The sequence below is a fragment of the Solenopsis invicta genome, chromosome 7 (assembly GCF_016802725.1).
Source record: "Solenopsis invicta isolate M01_SB chromosome 7, UNIL_Sinv_3.0, whole genome shotgun sequence".
In the NCBI taxonomy this organism is placed as follows: domain Eukaryota; kingdom Metazoa; phylum Arthropoda; class Insecta; order Hymenoptera; family Formicidae; genus Solenopsis; species Solenopsis invicta.
In genome coordinates this window covers 13625734-13650850 of record NC_052670.1, presented here as the reverse complement: position 1 = coordinate 13650850, position 25117 = coordinate 13625734, and the positions used below count along the sequence as shown (strand labels likewise).

The following is a 25117-nucleotide window of genomic DNA, read 5'->3' as shown; positions in this document are numbered from 1 at the left end:
TGTCACGAATCGACTGCAAATGCCGATAATTAAACTATAATTTTTTAATCAACTTTCGTTTTTCGTATTGAATTATAGTTTCCGGCAAATATTTTTGTCACTACTTTAATCGTTTAAAAGGATTTTGAGATCAATAAAGCCAATTAAGAGAAAAGACGGAATAAAAATAAGCACATATATACAGGGTGTTCAAAAAATCCCGGACCGGCGAAATATCTCAAAAACTAAGCATTTTAGAAAAAAATGTTTTAGATAAAAGTTGTAGGGTTTCAAAAGATCTATTTATTGATCTTATCAGTTTGACCTTGGATGGCGTCGCCAAGGTCAGATCAAAATTACATTAACTTTTTTAAATAAAACTGCCTACTTTTTATTACATATTCTTGTAGCTTATCTCAAGATCTTTCTAAAGCACTATAAACAAATGTATTTTCGTTAAGTATTTTTCGAATTGTGAAGCTTGAAAGTTACAGTACATTACAGCTTTCAAGCCTCACAACTCGGAAAATACTCAACGAAAATAAACTTTCTTGTAGTGTTTTGGAAAGGTCTCGAAATTGATTACAAGAAAATGCAATAAAAAATATGCAGGGTGTTCAAAAAGTCTCGGACCGGTTGAATGTCCCGGACTTTTTGAACATCCTGCATATTTTTTATTGCATTTTCTTGTAATCGATTTCGAGACCTTTCCAAAACACTACAAGAAAGTTTATTTTCATTGAGTATTTTCCAAGTTGTGAGGCTTGAAAGCTGTAATGTACTGTAACTTTCAAGCTTCACAACTCAAAAAATACTTAACGAAAATACATTTTTTTATAGTGTTTTGGAAAGGTCTTGAGATAAACTACAAGAATATGCAATAAAAAGTAGGCAGTTCTATTTAAAAAAGTTAATGTAATTTTGATCTGACCTTGGCGACGCCATCCAAGGTCAAACTGATAAGATCAGTAAATAGATCTATTGAAACCCTGCAACTTTTATCTAAAACATTTTTTTCTAAAATGCTTAGTTTTTGAGATATTTTGCCGGTTCGGGACTTTTTGAACACCCTGTATATGTTGTCCAGCATCGCTTTAATCTCTTATTAATATATTAAAAAACAACATAATTTAACAAATTAATATTTTAACCATTTAAAACAGAATAAATCGCATATTTCTCAAGAACGGAGACTTTTGCTTTTTCTGGATGTGTAGTTTCTCATCCTGAAGGGATGGTGGTTTTAATAAGACAATTATTTTATCTCGTTTGTCGTATATTTGTTCTACCATGTAACGTGGGTACCCATCAAATATTATTTTTTTGTTAAATCACTTAAACTTTCTTAAAAATTGCTTACAAATTAAAGTATTTTTTTACCGAATTTTTGGTGGACTTCCATACTTACGAGAGTTCTGGGTGGAAAGCTTCATGCTGTCCATAAAAATGTTTCCGTTTATAGTATTTATAGGTATTCACATATTTTGTCTATTCTCTGTGTTTGTTATCTTACTGATAGAACAAAACATTTTTGATAATCACCTATAAAGTTAAAACACCTATAAAATTAATAATAAATTATATAAACTGTGTCCATAAATAAAAAAATCAAAATTTTTTAAGAAAACTTTTAAACATTAATTAACAAAATAAAATTTATACCATTTCTAGTTTAAGATTATATGATGTAAACACAATCTCTAAAATAATTTTTATAATATATTAATTACATTTATTTTTAGAGTGGATCTGTTTGCCATAACAACGGAAATTATCATCAGTTTTGGTATGCTGTGGATAATATATAAGTTGATCTTTTAGACATTTCATAAAATGTTTCTCTAATATTATACGTGTAAACTACTATATATAATATAATATATGATAATTGCACACATATATTGTACAACTTTTGAAAAGAAAATATTTTTTAGTAAAAAATATTTGTTTTCTTAACGTATTATATACTTTTAGCATAATTGTATTGTTTATTGTTGAAGAATAAAGGCGGTGTATACGCCGTAGCTATCGAGAATTTAATTTATCAAGTATTATTTACTATCTTTAAGAAAAATAAATTTACTATTGAAAACTTCATACTTTTTACTACTATAAAAAAATTTTAAATATAAAATATTTCTTTTTTTATACTTGAAAAAGAAACTTAAAGAAACTCTTGCAGTTTTGTCATATAAAAAGAGTGACAGGATTTACGACTACTCATGTGTAAGATACACGGCGCATCGATAATTTACAAATAACATTTACAAATATAATATAAAATAACATAATGACTTATAAAATGTATTTATTAAGAAAAGTTTATTAAGAAATTAGAACAGTAAATATGTATACAAAGTAATAATAATGCAACATCGAAGAAATTAATATGCACAGACATCAATAGAGTGCGCATTGTATTTTCAACATAGTGCTCAACATAGGGTAAGTGCTGCTTTCCAATCACTCAGTGTCTGTATTATGGCATAAATTCCGCTCGCTGAATAAAGCCGTATATCCTAAACAAGTGAAATATATGAAATATCAAACTAAATAAAGAATACAAGAGCTATGCACTTGTATCTTGCTTGTATTCCATCCTTTACTATCGCTCAACATTTACATATTATAAAATAATCATTACGCCTTTTACATTTCCTACAGTAATCATTTTACATAGATGATAATACACGATCGCGCTACTTCTGCATAAAAAAATTAATTCAATTCACGGTATTTTTGTTAATATTAACAATAAAGAACTATAATTACAATACAGTACTAATATAGCATAAAGGCACATAACAAAGTTGTTGTGGGCAAACTATTTTTATTCCTTCTATTTTTTCTGACTGCTGCGGTGTACATCCCCCCGCGGCGTAAATGCCGATTTTACCCAATATTATTTTATGTACAATTATACACATAATGTATAATGTTTTGTTTACATGAACGAAGAAATCAATTAAAATACAATTGGGGGGTATAATGTATATGTTTCTAATATATCCCATAAATACAGAACCAAAAGATCGCAGTTTATAAATTGAATAAATTTAATAATGTGCCATATTAACGAATTAATTGTACTTATACGCGTATCATCCCCGATAAAAAGTTTTGATAGAAAAAAATTTTATTATTTTCAATTTTATTCTTGAATTCATAAACGTGAATTGTTTTCTACCATTTTCTAAAAAGAAATTTTTAAAGGAATGCAGTAAATAAAATATAATGATACAGTAAAAAACAAAATGTAAGTTTAACATGTTTATATGTCCCAACAAGTCCACTCGAAATTTTAAGTTAAAATAACTCAAAAGTTTATTTAAAATAAAAATTATTTTAACTTAACTTTTGAGTCATTTTAACTTAAAATTTAGAGTGGACTTTCTGAGACATTTTGTTTTTAACTATGTATGCATTACTTATTAGCACATATGTATAACAAACGTTTATTTCAAAACAATATATAACATGATAAAGAAACGTATACTGATTATTATAAAGGTTTTTCAGATAAACCTTTCATATTTCGTACGTAATGTTTCTGAAAGGATTCTGCAAAATATCATATTACAACAAAAACATTTCTAAAATCTTATGATATAAAATGTTGCAATAGAAATGTTTTTTTAAAATTCATGACGTGCACTAAATATAAAAATTGGGTTTTCTAATAATTTTAAATTGGAAAAATTTTTTACTTGAGTATATCAATATACGCAAACAGAAAGTTTGCTTTCGCTGACTGGCGAGCGAAAATTTTCTAAGTCTATTCTCGACGCATTACTTCCGCCGATTGAATGAGCAAGAATTTTGTATTGCAAAATACTAATTATATTTTATATACATATGTATAATTTGTAGTGTAATTTTTTCACTTATAATCCTCTGAATATTATAAATTTGAATATTATTTTTGTAATACTTTAAATTTATTGTAAAAAGTTACTGGAAACCTTTGAATTATTTTTACAAAATTAAAACGTGAGACTAAGAGGCTCATGTCAGTAACAACGGTTCTTGGTGCCGATTAATAATTTTTAATTTTTACAATTTCCTACTCAAACTGCGCACCGCATTTTATCGGACTTCTATGCTCGCATTTTAATTTCTCTAATCCGATATAATGTATTATTGTTTAGTATATGTCGCCTGAAAAAGACATTAATTTAACTTATATTGGCCATTGCGAGAAAGTATCATCACATGTCTCGGTGATCAGAATGGTAGATCGCCCACCCGGAAAATCCAGGTTCAAACCCTTGAATATGTTATTTTTTCGTAATAAAATAATTTACAAAAATACGAAAAATACATAATTGTTTTATTTTCATCATAAAAATTAAAAAATTAAAAAAATTTAACCTGTTACACAACGATGCCGATCAGAATAGTTATACAATTGTACCATGCCAATTTCGGATTTATGTGAAATAGGAGATTGTACCTGCGCTACTTGCATCGCACTGAAGATGATCCACAACTAAGATCAAAACGTCTACGTAATTATATTGTAAAGTTTGTTCGCTAATTACATTAACTTACACATGAACAATCTGTGTTGGCTTTATTAACACTTATTTTTATTGTATTCAATTCTTCAAAGCCTTTCTAACACTAAAATAATTTACAGTTGTTTAGAAGAGAGGGGGAGGGGGGAGGGGTATTATATATGCTTCTTAAAAGCATTAGTATTATTATTCCAGCTTCATGATTATGTTTCGAGTCCGACAAAATGCGGCACGTAGTTTGAGTTAGAAATTGTAAAAATTAAAAATTATTAATCGACACCATTGCTGTGACACATTTGTCTTCTATTTTCGCGTTTTTATTTCGTCAAGCAGATATAATGTATTATTGTTTAAAACTATTATAATTAAATACATGCATTAACAGTAATCGAAGCATTTAAACGCTATTAAATATTTATTAACACCGTCGATGTTTTATTTGATGCGATTTATTCGATAAAGAAGTAATAATTCCAAATGTTTTAATACTACGTCTTATGTTGCATTGTTAAGTTTATATTATTTATGTTTTTTTAAACAAAAGTAAACAGATTTCTGCAGTTTTTGCTGAACAAAGTATTATATATTTTTGATGGGTGCGACAGACGTTTAGGTAAAATATTTATTGAAGAAATATTACACAAATGGTCGTGAAATATTCCTCTTGATACATCCGAAGAAAGGACTAAATGTTATCCAAAGACTTGAGGAAATATTAAATTTATCAGTAAATTAGATATAAAAGAAAAGAAATTTTGTACAGCTATGCATTTTGTTAGAATTTTAAGTCTTTAAGATGTTGTTTATATTTACAAGAATGGTAAAAGAGATTTTGTAAATGATATTGTAACCTTATTAAGAAAAGTCATTTTTAATATAATTTTGTAATATAAAAATAAAAAGTATGTTTATAAAAAATTGGAAAACATGTAAGTCACTTAGAAAGGTACTAAAGTTATACAGCTTTAAAGGATACTAAAGTTATACAGCTTTACGCGTTTTTTTAGCACGCTATTTTTCTAATTGTATTTAGACATTTAAAATTATTTTTTAAAGTACTGGTACAAATAAAACTCAAACCGGTCGACTTTATACCGAGAAAAAATTTAAAAACTTTAGATCTTTTTTTCTTTTTTTTATTTACTTATAATCCAGTCGCGTTTACAGCTATCAACGTGTATTAATATTTGCTTTATATATATATATATATATATATATATATGTATATATATATATATATATATGTATATATACATTTTTTTTTAACCTGTAAAACAATAAAAATAGTCTAAAGTATAGATTAAATGATAAAATAATGTTAAGTCCCCCCCCCTCTCTCACTCTCTCTCTCTCTCTCGATTTTGGTTCATGCGTGTAGTAATGATATAGTAGTATGTAAGGCATATACTTTAATTCTAGAATAGGATTTCCTAATCTGCAAAAGAAATATAAGCGAAAAGTTGTTACAAAATTATCATATTTTATCGTTAAAACACAACTAACTTCTGGATCCTTTTAAAAAAAATATTGCAAACGCTAGTAACCAGCCCATACCATTGTTATTAGCAGCTTGGAGGAACTTGTAAATACATAGAAGTAATTGGTCAATACTGGCTTATTTCTCCTAAAGCACTGCCTCCTCAGAATATTGCATAAATTGCTAAACTTTGTATGAATTGTTATGTATATGAACTCCTTTTTATTGGCATTTCCTGTTGTACTTGGAAACACAAAATAAATTCTTTCGTAATACTTTCTGAGGATTAAAAGAAATTCATTGATTTTAGCTGAACTGAATATAAACCTTTTAAGAACTCTTGGTTCCAGTCGGATATAAATTATACAGTTTTAACTCGTATAAGAAAGCATATTTTTGCATATATTGCTTATACTTTCAACTTTACATTGCATTTTGTAGTTGCATTATCATTTCCTGTTTCTTAAAGTTGTTCCAACATATTTCATTGCCTTATTACAAAGTATTATAAAAAAATTTATGCATAAGTAGCGATCGTATTTAAGTACTATTAAAATATTTACTCAAACACCGTCGATGTCTTATATTGGTGTAACAAAGTAATAACGATTCCAAACGTTTCAATCTTACTTCTTGGGTTGCATTGTTGGATTTATATTGTTTACGTTAGTTTTATGTTTGAAAAATAATAAATAAAATGACGATTGATCCAGCCACATCGATTCCTGCATTTTTTGCTGGACAAAGTATATTTTTGACGGGTGCGACAGGATTTTTAGGTAAAACCTTTATTGAAAAGATATTACGGTCTTGTCCAGATGTTCGTGAAATATTCCTCTTGATACGTCCAAAGAAAGGACTCAGTGTTAACCAAAGACTCGAAACAATGTTAAAATTACCGGTAAGCTAGAAACTTTTTATAACAACGCATTTTTTTTAAGAATTTTATATCTTTAAGATGTCATATAGATTCACATGGAAGGTAAAAAGAATTTATTATAAACAATATTACGTCAAGTCTAAAAAAGACTATTTTTAACATAAAAATTATGTATAAACGGAATGTTTGTAAAAAATTAGAATATAAATAAATAAAAACAGTGTTACAAACGCCATTAATCCTTAAACACAATGGATCCGGAAAATTACGTTAACACATTTTCCGGTCTAGATAACCCCACTCAACTTTGACAAGCTATAATTTTGGTACCAATTAATATTTTTCAATAATTTCTTTTTTAATGAAAGTTTAGAATCTTAAAAATGTGACTGCACAAACGGCATTGCCAAAAAATGATTTACTATAAAAGAAAAGCAAAAATGAAATATTGGTCAAAAATCGACTTTTTTCTTTAAAGTAATACTTTTACAACAAAAATCTTTTAAGGATTTTACAATACGGCGTTTTAAAGCTAAGGAGTCACACTTTTAGAAATAATTATAGCATTGTTATTTTTTTTAAAAAGTATATTATTATGTAACGAGAAGAATGTCTTTATTAACTCAAAGTGTTTAAAATTGAAAATTGATGTGTTTTATGGTATACTTCCCTGCGCAAAAGCCTCATTCTCCATAACACTATATAGTATTTTAAATTTAGACAGGACATATTCGAATAACATACGCGGCATTGTTATAAATTCGTTAAGAATTTCTTGGAAAGCTTTAATAAAAAGAATCTCTTTATAACAAATAGTGTTTGTTTATTTTAGGTATTTGACAAATTACATGAAAAACGACCATCGAGTTTCGAGAAAATAATTCCAATCTCTGGCAATACTACCGAGAAAGTATTAGGTTTAGCGGATGTAGATAAGCAAATGCTAATTGAAAGAGTGACTATAATAATACATTTAGCGGCGAGTGTAAAATTTAACAACAGTTTAAAATATGCCATATTTTCTAATACTAGAGCAACGAGAGACATCTGTATTTTAGCACAAAACATGAAGAGTATAATAGTAAGCCAGAAATAGTAAATATAATTTGAATAACTCATTCTGTCATACAATATAACTTAAATAATATTGTACTCATTTTTCCATTACAATTATATTTTTTCAAAAATTATACGCAAGTCATCATGTACTTTTCAATCTTAGAAACAGTTGAAATATCATTCGGATGATAATTTTATTATTAAAATATCATGTAATGTAAATTTAATTACTTCAGCGTTATCACATTAACATTATTGAATATTTAGAAAAACTAGAATAAAATAGAAAAAATTTTAACATTTAAGAAAATTATAGTTTTTAAATTAATTGATCTTACTTCTTGAAGGCATTAGTGTATGTTAGTACAGCATTCACAAATATACAAGAACCATTCATAGAAGAAAAAGTATATCCACCAATATTTAATTGGAAAAAGGTGATCAAAATGGCCGAGTCATTGGAGGATGATGAGCATATTTTAAATGTATTTACGGCTAAGTAAGTCACAAACAAAAGTCATGCTTATAAATTTTAAATAATTAGTTGTACTAAAATAGCACATTTCACCAAAAACTATTTTTTATTTAAACTCGTGTCTTTAATAACACTGTTTGACATGGATTTTAGACCATTAACTGAACCAGATAATCCTAGAATTTTGTATTTTTTAGAACAATTTTTTATGACGATAATTTTTTTTTCTTTTCTTTTCTGTGTTAAAAGAAGAAAAAGTCTCATGTTTTGTCTCTACTTTTTAAGGATGTTTTGGCTATACAATACGAACTGAAAGTTATCAAAATTTAAAAATTGAAAGATTCTCTTTATTCTTTTTTTTTCCTAATCAACAACAAAAAACATTTAATACAATTAATGATTGGAAAATAGGCTAAAAACATTTAATCGCGGATGCCTGAATTTTGACCCTGAAAGTAAATGCCAAAAAGAGAACAATAAACATATGATTTATCATTTTTTGGAATAAAAATTATTATAATTTCCTGTAGTTTTAAATAAATAATTTTTAAACGAATAAGTGAATATTAATGAATTTTTGCAAGCATATTAATCAGAGTTTTAGTAATATTGGAGGATGGGGTAAGACAGAATAATTAAGATTTAATAATGAATAAAAACTAAGTTTTACCTAAGAATTACCTAATTTGCTTTGTGATCTTAAAAAATTTTAAATTGTCAGACAGTATATATGTAAATGATCAAATTTTTTATTTTACATGTATCTAAAATTATGTACAGGTTTTTGGATTCTGCTCCCAATACGTATATTTTCTCGAAAAATCTAGCGGAAAATATAATACAAGAGTATTCTTCCTCCTTGCCTTGTGCGATTGTAAGACCTTCTGCAGGTAAATAGATTTTTTTATAATTGTTAGAAATAAATTTTAGTTTTAATATATTACCATCAACTATGCCAAATATTTTAAAAATTTAATATGAAAAACGAAAAAAGACAAACACATTGATGTTTATCAAAGGTGTACGTTTAAACTTAAAATGTTCTATTGTAAATTTCAATAGCTTGCGTCTAATTAAAACTACAAAATAAAATATAAAACAAATCCGATGTACGTAACACACCCCCAGGATCGGGGTGTTTCGTGCAACATAGTAAATTTTGTGCTCTTTCATCATAATGCATTTCTTATGTGGTTGTTTATGTGTTTGTATGATATTATAATTATATTCCTGTGTTTCAAACATAATGCCACTTAAATACTCGTATGTTTACAAAAGCCATCAAAGCATTATTAAAAGTATTAAATTACTTTATTTTTTTAATATAAAATGAATAAAATTTATATTTATCTTTATATTGACTTATTTTTGTTTATTTTTTCAAATTTGTAATATAGACGTATAATTGCACAAGAACCTGGACCAAACTGGAAACGATAACCGTTCCATAACCCTTTATTCAGTTAAACCAAAACCCTAAACCCTGTACCAAAATACTATAAAGTTTATAATATCGGAACCATAACTGGACCAATAAATTTATTTTTGGATTAAGGGTTTTTTCTGTTTCTTTCGGTTTCTAACATATTTTTACTATCACAAATGAGAAAAGATCGTTAACTTAGAAATTTAGATAACATATTGACGTCAGGTGTAAAAGTAGCAAGGATGGAGGAAAAGGATTGTTTTAATAATAAAAAATCAACAATAGAAGAAAATGATGTTCTAATAATTTAATGATACTTTGACAGATGTTGTGATTTATGTGGAATTTTATGGGGATTTTAAATATGCTAGCCTTCTATCTGCTAGTGCTCTGTCTGCCTTTAATTGCGTGCAAAATCTTTGTGACTATACTTGCTGGAATGATTAATAGAACAATTGTACGATTTGTTTTTTGAAACCTATATATAGAATCATTAAGGTATTTTTTTATCTTTTTAACATACGGATAATTTACATTTAATATAAGTTAGTATAGAGTCTATTTAATTGACACTATTGATTATAACAAATTTTACTATTAATTTTAGCGGTGATAGGCTATATAAAATGATAATAAAGTTATATTTATCTAAAGATATGGATGTTTTTTCAGCTAAGTTAGGAAAAATTATGGGGAAGATTTTTATTTCTTTTTCTTCATACTTTTATTTAGTAAAAAATTTGTTATTTTAATAAGTTTCAAATTTGTTTGACCTGATTACTCTTTTATAATTAATTTTCTTTGTACTATTTTCTGGTCTCTTATTTTGCAATTCGTGTAAAATCTCTATATCATTATTATTGCTCAGTTTTTAAGTTTGTTAGCCTTACACAAATACGGTCAAAATTAAAATAAATTTGTGATAATAAAAGATTAATTACTTAAAATGTAAAAAAACATAATAAATAATAAATATAAAAAATTAGAATTATTTTAAATATTTTTATATTGGTTTCTTTTGTTTCCTATCTGTGTATACAGGGTGTTCAAAAAGTCCCGGACCGGCAAAATATCTCGAAAACTAAGCATTTTAGAAAAAAATGTTTCAAATAAAAGTTGTAGGGTTTTAAAAGATCTATTTACTGATCTTATCAGTTAGACCTTGGATGGCGTCGCCAAGGTCAGATCGAAATCACATTAACTTTTTTAAATGAAACTGCCTACTTTTTATTGCATATTCTTGTAGCTTATCTCAAGACCTTTCCAAAACACTATAAATAAATGTATTTTTGTTAAGTATTTTTTGAGTTGTGAAGCTTGAAAGTTACAGTACATTACAGCTTTCAAGCCTTACAACTCGGAAAATACTACGAAAATAAACTTTCTTGTAGTGTTTTGGAAAGGTCTCGAAATCGATTACAAGAAAATGCAATAAAAAATATGCAGAGTGTTCAAAAAGTCCCGGACCGGTTGAATGTCCCTGTATGTTATTTAAATTTTATCTTACATTTTTGCTGTCACATAACTCTTTTCTTTTCTTTCACACACAAGCAAACAAAATAGAAATATAAATTAAACAATATAGTTTTTTTATTATATAACTACATTATATAACTATATTGTTTAATAGAGAAATAAAATAAACTAAAAAAATGCAAAAAATAATTTTACAGAAAAACCGTAATTTTAACAGAAACAAATAAAAAAGAACTGAACAAAATTTTTTTAAACTGAATACAAATTAAATAAACGTATTTTAAACAATTTCGGTATTTTTTTATAGTTAAAAAACCAAAACCAAAACTGGAACAATTATATTTTTTTATAATATCATAACCGTAACAGTACCTAAATATTCTTTCGGTCTTGATCACTATATAATCCTGCGTAATGTTATATAAAACACTTCCAATTTTTATCTACACTACTAAAAAAAAAAAAATTTGTTGTAGTTTATAAAGCTTTACTTGAATTGTTAAAAAAAAAATTTGTTTTTCGACCTGCAAAGGTCGTCAAAGATTACGAAATTTTAAGGAACAAAACAAGGTGTGCATTTTAACTGTATAAGACAAGTAAGTTAAAAGAACATTAAAAATCTATTAATACAGCATTAAAGTTGAAACCTCAAGCTTCAAAATGCTTTTTCCATTTTTTATTTACGATGATTTTTTGCCGAGTTACTACCATTTGAAAATAGCCTAAATTTTGGTGTCTGGAAAGTGTTCCCTATTTTTTTGGAGTAGTGTATAATAAATCGTGCTTTAGCAAAAACATCAAATATTTTATTACAATACACGTTATTTCTTGATAGCACACACCTCAAAAACTATAACGTACAATGTACAGGTTACAGAGAATAACAATAACACGACTCAAAATATCAAAAGTAGCGATATACTTTGCAGAAGAATAAATCCGCAGTGCCACAAAAGAAACTTCTGCCTATAAAATACGCGTGAACCATCCAATTGATTTGAGACTTTGTTATAATGCGTATTTGGACTATAACAAATGAATTACATATTAGAACGGCAGTCATCTATCTATTACATTGTCTAAACAAATTAGAATAAAAAACTTACTTCACAAAACATTACATCCTATCCTATATAATTCTATTAAACTAAAAAATGCTATGTTCTTAATGTTTATGTAATTTAAAAGATTATTTAATTTGCGTTAATGAAATGTTCTTTTTATAATTTTGCGTTGCAAAAAAAACGACAGCGTTCACAGAATTACTTTAAGATAATTTTAACTATAATATAACAAACATATTTTATATGTTATAGTATTTCCATCCATGACAGAACCAATGCCAGGATGGATAGATAACATTTATGGTCCAATCGGTCTTTATATTGGTGCTGGAAAAGGAATAATACATATAGGTTACATAGATAAACATGTTTCTGGAAAAATGGTACCAGTAGACATTGTCATTAAAGCTATACTAGTCGTATGTTGGAAGATTGGATTAACCACGTATGATCATCAATATATTGTATATTTGCTTAAATTTTGAACTACTGAAAAATATTAAATTTTATTATCCCAGCTAGCACAGAACATCCTATGAACATACATTTCAGGTCTATTTCAAATCTGCACGACCATAAATATGAAAGGTACGTCCATCGTGTGTTTGATTTTGGACGTCCATAGGATATCAATCAGAAAGCGCACTATTAGTGCGCAGATGTAATGTTTTAAACGTCTTTAAATGTTTAATTAATACTTATTTAATATTTATTTACTGTTTATTTGACATTTAAACTATTATATATTTCAATTATTATTTATTTTAAATTTTATTTCAAACTTATTTAAAAGACGTTTAAATTTTAATTTATTTTACATAATTATTTAGAATAACCATTTAAAATTAAACAATAAGAATCTTTTTATATTTAATTTAATTATTGTACCACATTTATTTGTTTTCTAGTAGTATACTTGTTTAAACTTTAAACAAATAACAGAAAAGTTATTCCCGATGCTATTTATTTGTGAAAAACACTAAAATAATATAATTTTATATACGTTTACATAAATAATATACTTTGTATATAAACCTGATCTATTAGTGATGTACATATGTTAACATAAAGTGTTCACAGATAATTGCTAGGGATCAGTTCTCAAAAGCCGCAAAAATCAAATATTGTTTAGTGCGATTACGGCTTGGATGGGTAATCGCTTAAAAATTTCCAAAAAATTCCTAAGAAAAAACCTCAGCAAAGCTAACACTCTCACAATTAGAAAAAAAATAGGAATATGATATAATTCTAGCATATTGTCTAGTTTCACAGAAAAAAAAATTTTTTTGTAAAACATTTTTTTTATTTAATATTAAAAAAACATTTTTTCTAATATTAAATAAATATTTTTTTAAATAAAAGAAAAGACATCTCGATATTTCTAACATTTTGAAAAACGTCCTTGAAACGATTTTAATAACATTTATTAAATATTTTTTCCTGTTTGGGAGTTAATCGTGTATTTCAGACTTATTACTGCTTATAAACTTCTTTTTTATTAATATTTGTATATTTCAACATCTATTTCAACAATTATTAGGAATAAGAAAGTACAGAAAGTTATATTTACTTTAAGTTTTTTCAAATGTTCAATAGACGTCCAAAAAAACAAAAGTCTATAAGACTTCTGATAAACTTCTCTCGTCGGATTTTATTGGGTTAGCCTATAATAGATATCCGAAATCGAACATCCACTGGGTTAGCCTATAATAGATATCCGAAATCGAACATCCACTGGACGTTTTATGACTGTTTATATGCTGAGTTATAAAAATATGAAAGTAAAAAAATTTAAGCAAAAAATTAAGAATTTTTTTTATTTATCTATATCTTTGATGCTTAATTATGTATAACATGTTAAATAATAAATATTAATTAATATTAATATTTTTAATGCAATTTTGTGTTTGCTCAATTCAAAATTTATCAAGTATTTGTTTTATTATTGAAATTTATTTATTTTTTTTTAATTTTTTACATTAACGTAAATAAGGTTATAAAATTATGTTTAAATAGTGAATTTGTTTATAAATAATGTATGCTATTTATTAATTAATGTATAATTTTATTTATTTTTAGGTCTACGGCAGATTCCACTTTATTTGTTTTAAATTGTGCTCATCAGAACAGTTTAACACTTGAAGATGATATAAGGATATTTTGGAATATTCTTAAAAATGAAGTGCCTTACGAAGGGAAGATTTGGAGAGCTCATGAATGGATGACTGATAATTATACTTTGTTTTATATAGTATCAATGCTATTTCATATTTTTCCAGCTGTGCTAATAGATTTGGCTTTAAAATGCTTTGGACGTCGACCAATGTAAGATTTAAAATTAATATTTAATTAATTTACACAAATTAAAATTTTTTCTTTATGTATTTAATTAAATTGGCAAGAATAAGTTAATAGAATATTATTGAAATACTTCTTTACATATTCTACAAATTAAAATAAAATAGTATATTCCCTCTTCTTATTGTAGATTATTTGTAATATTATTTTTACATTTAGCTTCTATATTAAGTTTCTTTTTACATTTGGAGGAAACTTTTATATAATATATCTTTTATATTTATAATAACATACAAAAGACATATGTCTTTTAAAATATATCTATTTTATTACATTTGTGAAATTTAAATTTACATTTTCAATAATATAATTGAATTTATGTCATTATAACTAACCGTTTCATGTTAATGAGATATAAATATAAATTACTATAGGTTACTACAACTTCAAAGAAGACTATATGTGGCCAACCTTGCGCTGTTCCACTTTTGCTCTAATGACTGGAAATTCGGCAATACAAATAAGTCACTTCTAATATCAACAATACCGCCTGAAGATCAGGATGCGTTTTCTTTTGATTATTCCAATTGCGATATTAGAGAGTATTACAAGTAAGCGTATTATATTTTTCTTTTTTAATAATAAATAAAAGTAATTTAGAGATAACAAATATTTATAAATACGTTAATAAATGTTTTATTAAAGGAATTGTGTAATTGGTAGCAAAAAATATATTCTTCACGAGAAAATGGACATAAATCAATTACATGAACTCATCCTACATAATAAAAGGTATAAATATTAAAAGAGAAGATGACACTTGTAAGTATAGTCATTCGTAATATCTCTTTTATTAGATGTCGGATTCTACTGATTACCCAGCAAACACCAAGCAACAATTAAATAAATGTTAGTTATAATTTTCCACTCAACATCGTTATTGTTATATTACGGCCCAGATAACAAAATGCCCGCTCAATGATCACAGTGCGCATAAGTACTCGCACGCGCGTGACTCTCGTAACGCACGCAAATGTGTCCTCATTTGTAATAAAAATTTTTTTTTAATTAATAATAATTAATAATAAAAAAAAACTTTTTTTAATATTGTTATAAAGTACTCTTTGAGCCATGCAACTTTTATTTAGAACATTTTTTTCTATTTCTTATGGCTTCAACTTATTTACTTGAAAAGAAAAAAAAAGATATTTTTCATAATAATATTTTACCCTCTAAAACACTGAATTTGAGCATCAACAAAAAATATTTTTGTGTTACGGATAAACTCCTCTATATATACACAGAATTTCAAAATTTTTTTTAATTTTTTCCTTGCAATCATTGTATGACCTTATTCTAAACAAGAATAATATTTGTGTTAAAGACAAATGATGGACTTAAACTCTTATTAATATATTAAAAAACAACATAATTTAATATATTAATACCTTAACCATTTAAAACAAAATAAATCGCATATTTCTCAAGGACGGAGATTTTTGCTTTTTCTGGATGTGTAGTTTCTCATCCGGAAGGGATAGTGGTTTTAATATGACAATTATTTTATGTCGTTTGTCGTATATTTGTTCTACCGTGTAACGTGGGTACCCATCAAATATTATTTTTTTGTCAAATTACTTAAACTTTCTTAAAAATTGCTTAAAAATTAAAATATTTTTTTACATACTGAATTCTTGGTGGACTTCCATACTAACGGGAGTTCTGGATGAAAAGCTTTATACTGTTCATAAAAATGTTTCCGTCCATAGTATTTATAGGTATTTACATATTTTGTCTATTTCCTGTGTTTGTTATCTCACTGATAGAACAAAACATTTTTGATAATCACCTATAAAATCAAATTATCTATAAAATTAATAATAAATTATATAAACTGTGTCCATAAATAGAAAAATTAAAACTTTTTATAAAAGCTTTCAAACATTATTTAACAAAATAGAATTTATACAATTTCTAGTTTAAGATAATATGATGTAACACAATTTCTAAAATAACTAAAAGTTTTATAATATATTAATTACATTTATTTTTAGAATGGATCTGTTCTCCATAACGACGGAAATTATCATCAGCTTTGGTATGCTGTGGATAATATATAAGTTGATCTTTTAAACATTTCATAAAATGTTTACTCTCTAATATTGTACGTATAAACTATTATAACATAGGATAATTAAATATTTTACATTGTACAATTTTTAAAGAGAAATTATTTTTAGTAAAAAATATTTTTCTCCTTAACGCAAATTTTTATTGTTTATTGTTAAATAAATATTATTATATATACAATTATACACATAATGTACAGTGATTTGATTATATAGTAAACAAAAAAATCAATTAAAATAAAATGCGGAATTGTATGTATGTTTCTAATATGTATATTCTATACAGCACCGAAAGATTGTAGAAACATTACATAAACTATACATTAAAATATTCTAGTATTGCATGGACGTAATGTTTCTGCTATGTTATTGTAAGCTTGCAACAACGTTTAAATCCGCCTTCAGAAATATTACAGTATTTACGGTAATGTTATGATTTAATGTAATTGTTATATGGAAACGCGTTGTTACAAATATGCAGAACGTTTCAAATTTAATAGATAAATTTTGAAAATTTTATGAAGATCTTTGAAAGAAACTGGGAAAAATTCGTTGCAGTAGTATAAACTTACAATTTTTTTGCATCCGTATTTCGGATGTAAAAAATTGTGAATTTTTGCAACTATATAACAATTGTTTCTCATTTTTTATTAATATTGTTTAGTATTTAATATAACAAACTTGCGTTGGGCACTAATCGCGGTAATTTTGTCATTATTTTTCTTTGACTCGTTTCATAGAAATTCGGCGCGTTCCGAGAACATTGATGCGTGGAGTTATACATACAGTCCGCACATACGTTAAATCGTGCACGACACATACATACACACATGCAGACATATAGTACATACATATATGCATTCACACAAAAAATAGAATGCAATCGGATGGCACGGTACGGTCAAAGCGCAAAAAAGGGGAAATCTTAGACAATGGAAAGGTTTCGAACACTCATTTCCTGTTGACACAGGACATCCTTTTAAATACGTCATTCGGACACCGCGGCGTCGCGCGTCGATGCCGCAATTGTTCAAATACCGAAATCATAAACGGTTATTATCAAAGCAACATCGGTGGTTCAGTTTCCACCGAAGCATTAATCCTCATTCAATCCGGTGTAGAACCAAATTGAAGTCAATGGAAACATGTCGGATTGAGCTCAGTTTACTCTCACTTCGATCGACAAGTTCTAGTGAAGTGGCAGCGGATTAAACCCGGTGAAAACAGTTGCAACTAGTTAAAACTGAGTAGTGCCAACCTGTACTTATCTCATTCCATGTTTGCGGGTACTGGGTGTTGTAAAAAAATCCAAAGAAGATAGACATCGCATGTAATTTATTATAGAAATTTAATATAAACCTATAGGTTTAGATAAAATTTTATAAAATAATTCTCTTCTATTTTAATATACACACACACACACACACACACACACACACACACACACACACCCACTAGGTGTAGAAGTATGAAACCGGAATTTTCCTATAGATAGTGCTAGCCATCAGTTTAGGGATCGTAAGACCACTTCTGCAGCGCCATCATCTTCCTCTAACAGCTGACGAAGATTTTCAACACACAACAACCGAAGTTCTATACACCCGTATATTTTTCTATAACCTTAAACATGTCGAGTTTTGTACCAACAAACTACGATTTGCGGACAGAATTGGTTTTCTGTTATCATTTGAAGAAAACTGCTGCAGAATCGCATCGAATGCTTATCGAAGCTTACGGTGAATACACTCTTGGTAAAACACAGTGTTTCGCTTGGTTCAAAAAATTTAAAAGTGGTGATTTTGACATGAGAAACGAAGAGCGTGGGAAACCACTAAAAAAGTTTGCAAACAACAAATTGCAAGCCTTATTGGATGGAGATGATATTCAAACTCAACAAGAACTTGCGGATCAATTGAATGTGACGCAGAAAGCCGTCTCCATTCGTTTGAAAGCTATGAGAAAGATTCAGAAAGTGGGAAAATGAGTTCCGCATGAACTGAATGAAAGACAGCAAGAAAATCGAAAAACCACTTGTGAAATGCTGCTCGACAGATACAAAAGAAAGTCATTTCTCCATCGAATCGTGACAGGTGATGAAAAATGGATATATTTTGACAATCCTAAGCGTCGTAAATCATGAGTAAATCCAGGCAAACCATCGACATCCACTGCAAGAACAAATCACTTTGGAAAGAAAACAATGCTCTGTGTTTGGTGGGATCAGAAAGGTGTAATCTATTATGAGCTGCTAAAACCTGATGAAACCGTTAACATTGATTGCTACCAACAGCAAATGATCGATTTAAATCGAGCATTACGTAAAAAACGACTAGAATATGGAAAAAGACAACACAAAGTCATTTTGCTCTATGATAATGCCTCATCACACACAGCAAAACGGGTCAGGGAAACGATCGAGGCGTTCAGTTGGGAAATACTAGCGCATACGGCTTATTCTCCAGACTTGGTTCCGTCCGATTATCATCTATTCGCATCACTGGGACACGCTCTCGCTAAACAACGCTTCAATTTGTATGAAAATAGACGAAAATCGCTCGATAACTGGTTCGTTTCAAAAAAAGAATTGTTTTTTTGGCGTGGCATTCATAAACTGCCGGAGAGGTGGAAAAAATGTATAAATAGCAATGGAGATTATTTTGAATAAAATATTTTTTATCATTTTTAAACAACAGACGTGTAATTTTTACAAAAAAATTCCGGTTTCATACTTCTACACCTGGTGTGTATACACACACACACACACACACACACAGACACACACACACACACACACACACACACACACACATTGGCCCTACTGAAATATCGATTATCTTCACTTCTACTCCACTTCCAATGGAAACAGAACACTAAACTTGACCTGCACCGAAGTGAAACCAAATTGAGCGTATCGGTGGAAACTAGACCGGTATCTCTGAGCTACAAGAACATTTAATCCTGAGCTCGTGGCAGTCGTCGGTCCCAACTGCCTGGCATTTATTTGCCGCGCTTGGAATACAAAGATCCATATTGTCCAGTAGGGACAAAGATCTTGGAAACCGAGACCAATCGGGACACAATCTCAGAAAGCCGAAAATTATAAATAAGGCAAAAACCTTTCCCGCTTTCAATCCGCTAAAAACCACGGCAATATTCGAGCCTTACACTATTGTCATTTCTTAAGTCGTGACACAGGGCAGTCGTTCTAAACATTCCCGTGGACGGTTGCTCTTAGGCAAAGTCGTGGCCATATGCAAAATATAACAAGCTCGACTCAGGGTGAACACACCTTTAGGCAAAGTCAAAGCCAACGCGTCCGCGTCGACTCAGGGTAATACGCCCCAAGGCAATGTCCTAGTTTACACCGAGCACTTGATACACGTACTAACTAATAATTTTCTATTAAATTATCATAATTTTGGCAATAAATTTTAAGAATAGTATACTAAGCTAGTACAATATGAATCGAGATAATTAAATATATGTATCATATATCGCATCGTCGAAAGTAAGATAATTTAATAGAAAATTACAAGTTAGTACGCGTATTATATGCTCGGTGTAAACTAGGCCAATGTTGAACGCCGTACCGAGTGTTAGTGCCGTCTGAGACAAAAGTCACGCGCAATAATAATCAAATTTCATATACAATAACAATCATGTCTCATATACAAGAACAATTATTTCTGTACATACAATTTGTGAGTGAAAAGTAAACAGTATTATATAATACAAAACTACCAATGTGGACTAGCCCATCTCCATTGGACATAACACGTTGGGAGATGAGCCGATGATCGCTCTCGAGACTTCTTGATACTCACTCCTGTTCCAACTTTCAAACTAATCATTCTTTTTAGCAATACAATAACCGGCGAGCGAACGCAACGGACAGAGTTCAAACTATACATTGATTTACTCAGCCTGACCGTTTCACAATAAACCTCCACTTGAGAACTTCTGCATTCGTTACGTGAAACACCTGTTACGTCCTTATCTTAGCGAGGCAAATTAATAAAAACCATTTTTAGCAATATCTTCGCAATACATATACGATACTTTGTCATACAAATATCTATATGTAAATATGTATACAGGGTTTATCAAAAGTATGGAAACCCCTAAATAACTTTTGTAAAAATAAAAATATCAAAAAAACGGTAAAATACGTATTTTGATTTATCAAAAAAGCTTCCCTTTCTCTCCCCTGGATACCGATCATCTCTCATCCCCCAGGTACGGAGGAGTAAAGGGGGGTTAAAAAATTTTAAATTAGACTAAAGGTCAAGTAAGGACTCATTTAAAAGGTGTTATCTTTTGATATACTATATTCTTAAAATTTCTATTTGTTACGACACCCCCATTCAGAATGGTGGCCGCTCAAATGCCGAAATTTCATGCACTTACAAGAAACATCGCAAAATGTCATACTCTGATTTTAATAAAACTTTACATACATTCAGATAACATAATTTTATTATTTTCTTTTATATCTCCTAAAATAATGATCGAACAAAAAAACTCCTACAAAAGTTACTTGTTTCTTTACGTAGAATAAGATCTTGTAATAAAAAATATACATTTTTATTTAAAGAAACAAATTTGACCTTCAAATTACGTTGAAAACGCCTTCCAAATGAAAAATTGAGAGTGCTGTCCTCTCCTTTACCCCTCGAAATCATGGAAAAAGTGTTTTAACTTTTTTTTGTATCTTTTATTCTTTTAAAATAAATAAAAATAAATAGATTATTTGTTTAAATTATTTGTTTAATTCAAACAAATAACTATTTAATTCAAAGAAAATATTGACAGAAATGTAAAAAATAATTTAGTTGTTTTGGTTTTAAAAATATACTTTTTTCTCAAAAAAAAAAAGAAAAATTGCTTTGCATAACAAAATTGTTTCTTTAATTCTAATAAAAGAAACAATTAAAAAATTTCTTCAAGTCAAAGAAACCTTTTTTTAACCTAACGTATAGCAATGCACGAATTTCATTGAGTCAAACAAATATTTTTTGATTCAAAGAAACCTTTCTCTGAGTGTAGATGACAGTCATGATGTAAAAATATCTAGAGTCAGAACACTACTATATCGCCGACACTACTATATCGATATGCCTTGACATTTGTACAAATTCATGTGTTAAGACATTCCTGGAACCTAGCAGTACCTCTGCGCGTGTTTTCGATTTTTACAGTTTTAAAAATGAAGTTAAATTTGCAACAACAAGTTTGTATTAAATTTTGCGTTAAAAATGGATTCAATGGTGCGAAACCTTGGAAATGTTGGAAAATTGTTTCGGCAATAATACTCTAAAGAAAACAACCGTTTAGGAGTGGCATAAACGCTTCAGAAGTGATTATAAGTCCGTTGAGGATGACGAACGTAGTGGCAAGCTATCAACATAAATTACAATAATATTATCACGTAGACAGAAATAGACAGAAATGCCTAGCCATCTGAATTTGCACGAGTGTCGAGGCAAGTTCAAGACGCACGCTCCTTTGTAAATATAATACATTATGATCAATGATTATTCTAAAAACGGTAACGTAAAATTAAATTAAATAAAAATTAGCAAGTAAAACAGAATTTAAACTAACCTAAACTTAAATTAAACTGGACAACACTAAGACTAGAAATTAAAAACCAACTAAGTTAAAATAAAATTTAAACTAAACTCAAATTTAACTTAATAATTAATAAATAAATTCTAAATAATGTAATAATATTTTTTTATCGAAATCGCAATTAAATTACAAAACATTCCGTAATTCTTCCGTAATTTCGTATTTCCAGTGCATTAAAATGTCGTACGTGTGCGCTTAGTGGGTTGACACGCGGAAAAAATTGTTGGTGGATTGACACTTGTAAACACACTGCTACATAGCCTTCGGCCATTTATAGTAATTTATAATTCAAAAAGTATTATAACCTCGACATTTTCGTATTAGGATTTTTGACTTACAAGGAAACAGAGGGAAGTGTCCGCCTCAGATTAAAACGAGTTTCTAATATGTTGTAGTACAGATAAAAATAAGGGACACGTATTTTTTTATACATGCCCATACGCACTTTAAGGGGGTGAAACACCCCTTTGAAGAAAATCGATTTTTTTCTTTCGAAGCGTATGCCGTCGAAACTATAAGAGATTGTTGGGATGGATGGCGCTTAAGTCAGTTCTCATGATTGGGCGCTGTCGGCCATCGGTAAATTCTAATCGCTTTATGAACTCTCTCTACTCTCTGATTCATGTAGTTCGCTCAAGAATATATGTTGTCTTTCATTTAATTGTAAATCACTGTAATCTGCGCCTTTATTCAACCTTATCCCATCAGAGATAGAAAAAAATGTTTTAAATAAAAGTTGAATGGCTCAAAGAGTAATTTATAACAGCGGAAAAAAAATTTTTTTTTTTAATTCTTTTTAATACTTTCTCCCACCATTTACCTTTTTTTTTTAAATTTTTATTTTTTTTATAAGCAAAATAAGGCTTATTTTATTACGAATTCAACAGTATATGATAAAGTTACGATACAACATTCCCATTTTCCAAAAATAATTAAAAACCTCTCTATACGCACGGTACGCGCACCCGTTCGCGCGTTCGTGCGCTACGGAAGTGACTCTCTTCGATTTCGACGTGCCTTTAATATGTTGTACAGATTAAAATAAGGGACACGTATTTTTTACACATGTCCTAATACACTTTTAAAGGTGAAACATCCCTTTGAAGAAAATCGGGTTTTTTCTTTCGAAGCGTGTATCGTCGAAACTATAAGAGATAAAGAAAAATGTTCTCAATGAAAGTTGAATGCATGTTTTTTTCGTATAAGATGACAAAAACATTTAGAGGACAGTCTGTGTCTAACATAAAAACGCAGACATTGAGAAAAACATTTACTACAAAATAAAACGACACTACACTAAAGAATTACGGTGTTGTAAGACATTAATTTCTTGTTTAGAAAATAATATGTAATTAATATAAGTTAAACATTTATTTACTAGTCTACATGATTCAATTAGAATATTTGTTCTCTTCAACATTTTATAAATAAGGAGACTTGGATTACAAAAAATTATTACTCACACATTCTATACCTTCACTATCTAACGCCAGCTCATTAACTAACAACAAGAGAACTAACATAAAACTAATTAAAAAATTAGTTAAAAATTTCATCTTTTATACTGCATTTATACAATTCAATTAATGTGTTTATTAAATTTGATTAGTGTAGAAATATGCATAACCACGCTACTGGCGCGTGCACTTTGGGTCATTTCCTTACATACGTAACTCTTGAATCTATACATGTCAATACTGCCGAGACGTAAACATTTTATTTCAAGATAGAAAATTTTGTTCTCTTGTTGAACATTTAGTTCTCTTGTTGTTAGTTGATGAGCTGGCGTTAGATAGTGAAGGTATGGAATGTGTAAGTAATAATTTTTTGTAATCCAAGTCTCCTTATTTATAAAATGTTGAAGAGAACAAATATTCTAGTTGAATCATGTAGACTAGTAAATAAATGTTTAACTTATATTAATTACATATTATTTTCTAAACAAGAAATTAATGTCTTACAACACCGTAATTCTTTAGTGTAGTGTCGTTTTATTTTGTAGTAAATGTTTTTCTCAATGTCTGCGTTTTCATGTTAGACACAGACTGTCCTCTAAATGTTTTTGTCATCTTATACAAAAAAAACATGCATTCAACTTTCATTGAGAACATTTTTCTTTATCTCTTATAGTTTCGACGATACACGCTTCGAAAGAAAAAACCCGATTTTCTTCAAAGGGATGTTTCACCTTTAAAAGTGTATTAGGACACGTGTAAAAAATACGTGTCCCTTATTTTAATCTGTACAACATATTAAAGGCACGTCGAAATCGAAGGGAGTCACTTCCGTAGCGCACGAACGCGCGAACGGGTGCGCGTACCGTGCGTATAGAGAGGTTTTTAATTATTTTTGGAAAATGGGAATGTTGTATCGTAACTTTATCATATACCGTTGAATTCGTAATAAAATAAGCTTTATTTTGCTTATAAAAAAAATAAAAATTTTGAAAAAAAATAGGTAAGTGGTGGGGGAAAGTATTAAAAAGGATTTAAAAAAAAAATTTTTTTTTCGCTGTTATAAATTACTCTTTGAGCTATTCAACTTTTATTTAAAACATTTTTTTCTCTTATAGTTTCGACGACATACGCTTCGAAAGAAAAAAACCGATTTTCTTCAAAGGGGTGTTTCACCCCCTTAAAGTGCGTATGGGCACGTATAAAAAAATACGTGTCTCTTATTTTTATCTGTACTGCAACATATTAAAAA

At 28.5% G+C, this 25117-nt stretch overlaps 1 protein-coding gene across 2 annotated transcripts; it reads left to right on the top strand.

The window, feature by feature from the left end:
* Window positions 1-5860: 5860 nt before the first annotated feature.
* On the top strand, window positions 5861-16931 carry LOC105204995 (fatty acyl-CoA reductase 1-like). Of its 2 annotated transcripts, none has more exons than XM_039451415.1 (9): window positions 5861-6874; window positions 7686-7934; window positions 8260-8411; window positions 9168-9277; window positions 12606-12798; window positions 14433-14678; window positions 15086-15262; window positions 15357-15443; window positions 16706-16931. In XM_039451415.1, the coding sequence occupies exons 1-9, from the start codon at window positions 6671-6673 to the stop codon at window positions 16782-16784; spliced, it is 1497 nt and encodes a 498-aa protein (XP_039307349.1). In that variant the 5' UTR covers window positions 5861-6670; the 3' UTR covers window positions 16785-16931. The 2 variants fall into 2 exon arrangements, with proteins under 2 accessions (XP_039307349.1, XP_039307350.1); XM_039451416.1 differs by lacking the exon at window positions 16706-16931 and adding an exon at window positions 15509-15800.
* The last annotated feature ends 8186 nt before the right edge of the window (window positions 16932-25117 follow it).

Excerpts from the sequence above, each read along its gene's own strand:
- LOC105204995 (XM_039451415.1), top strand. The coding sequence starts at position 6,671 with ATGACGATTGATCCAGCCACATCGATTCCTGCATTTTTTGCTGGACAA. Across the intron at positions 12,799-14,432 it reads TGGAAGATTGGATTAACCAC|GTCTACGGCAGATTCCACTT; the intron begins GTATGATCATCA and ends ATTTATTTTTAG. Across the intron at positions 15,263-15,356 it reads GATATTAGAGAGTATTACAA|GAATTGTGTAATTGGTAGCA; the intron begins GTAAGCGTATTA and ends GTTTTATTAAAG.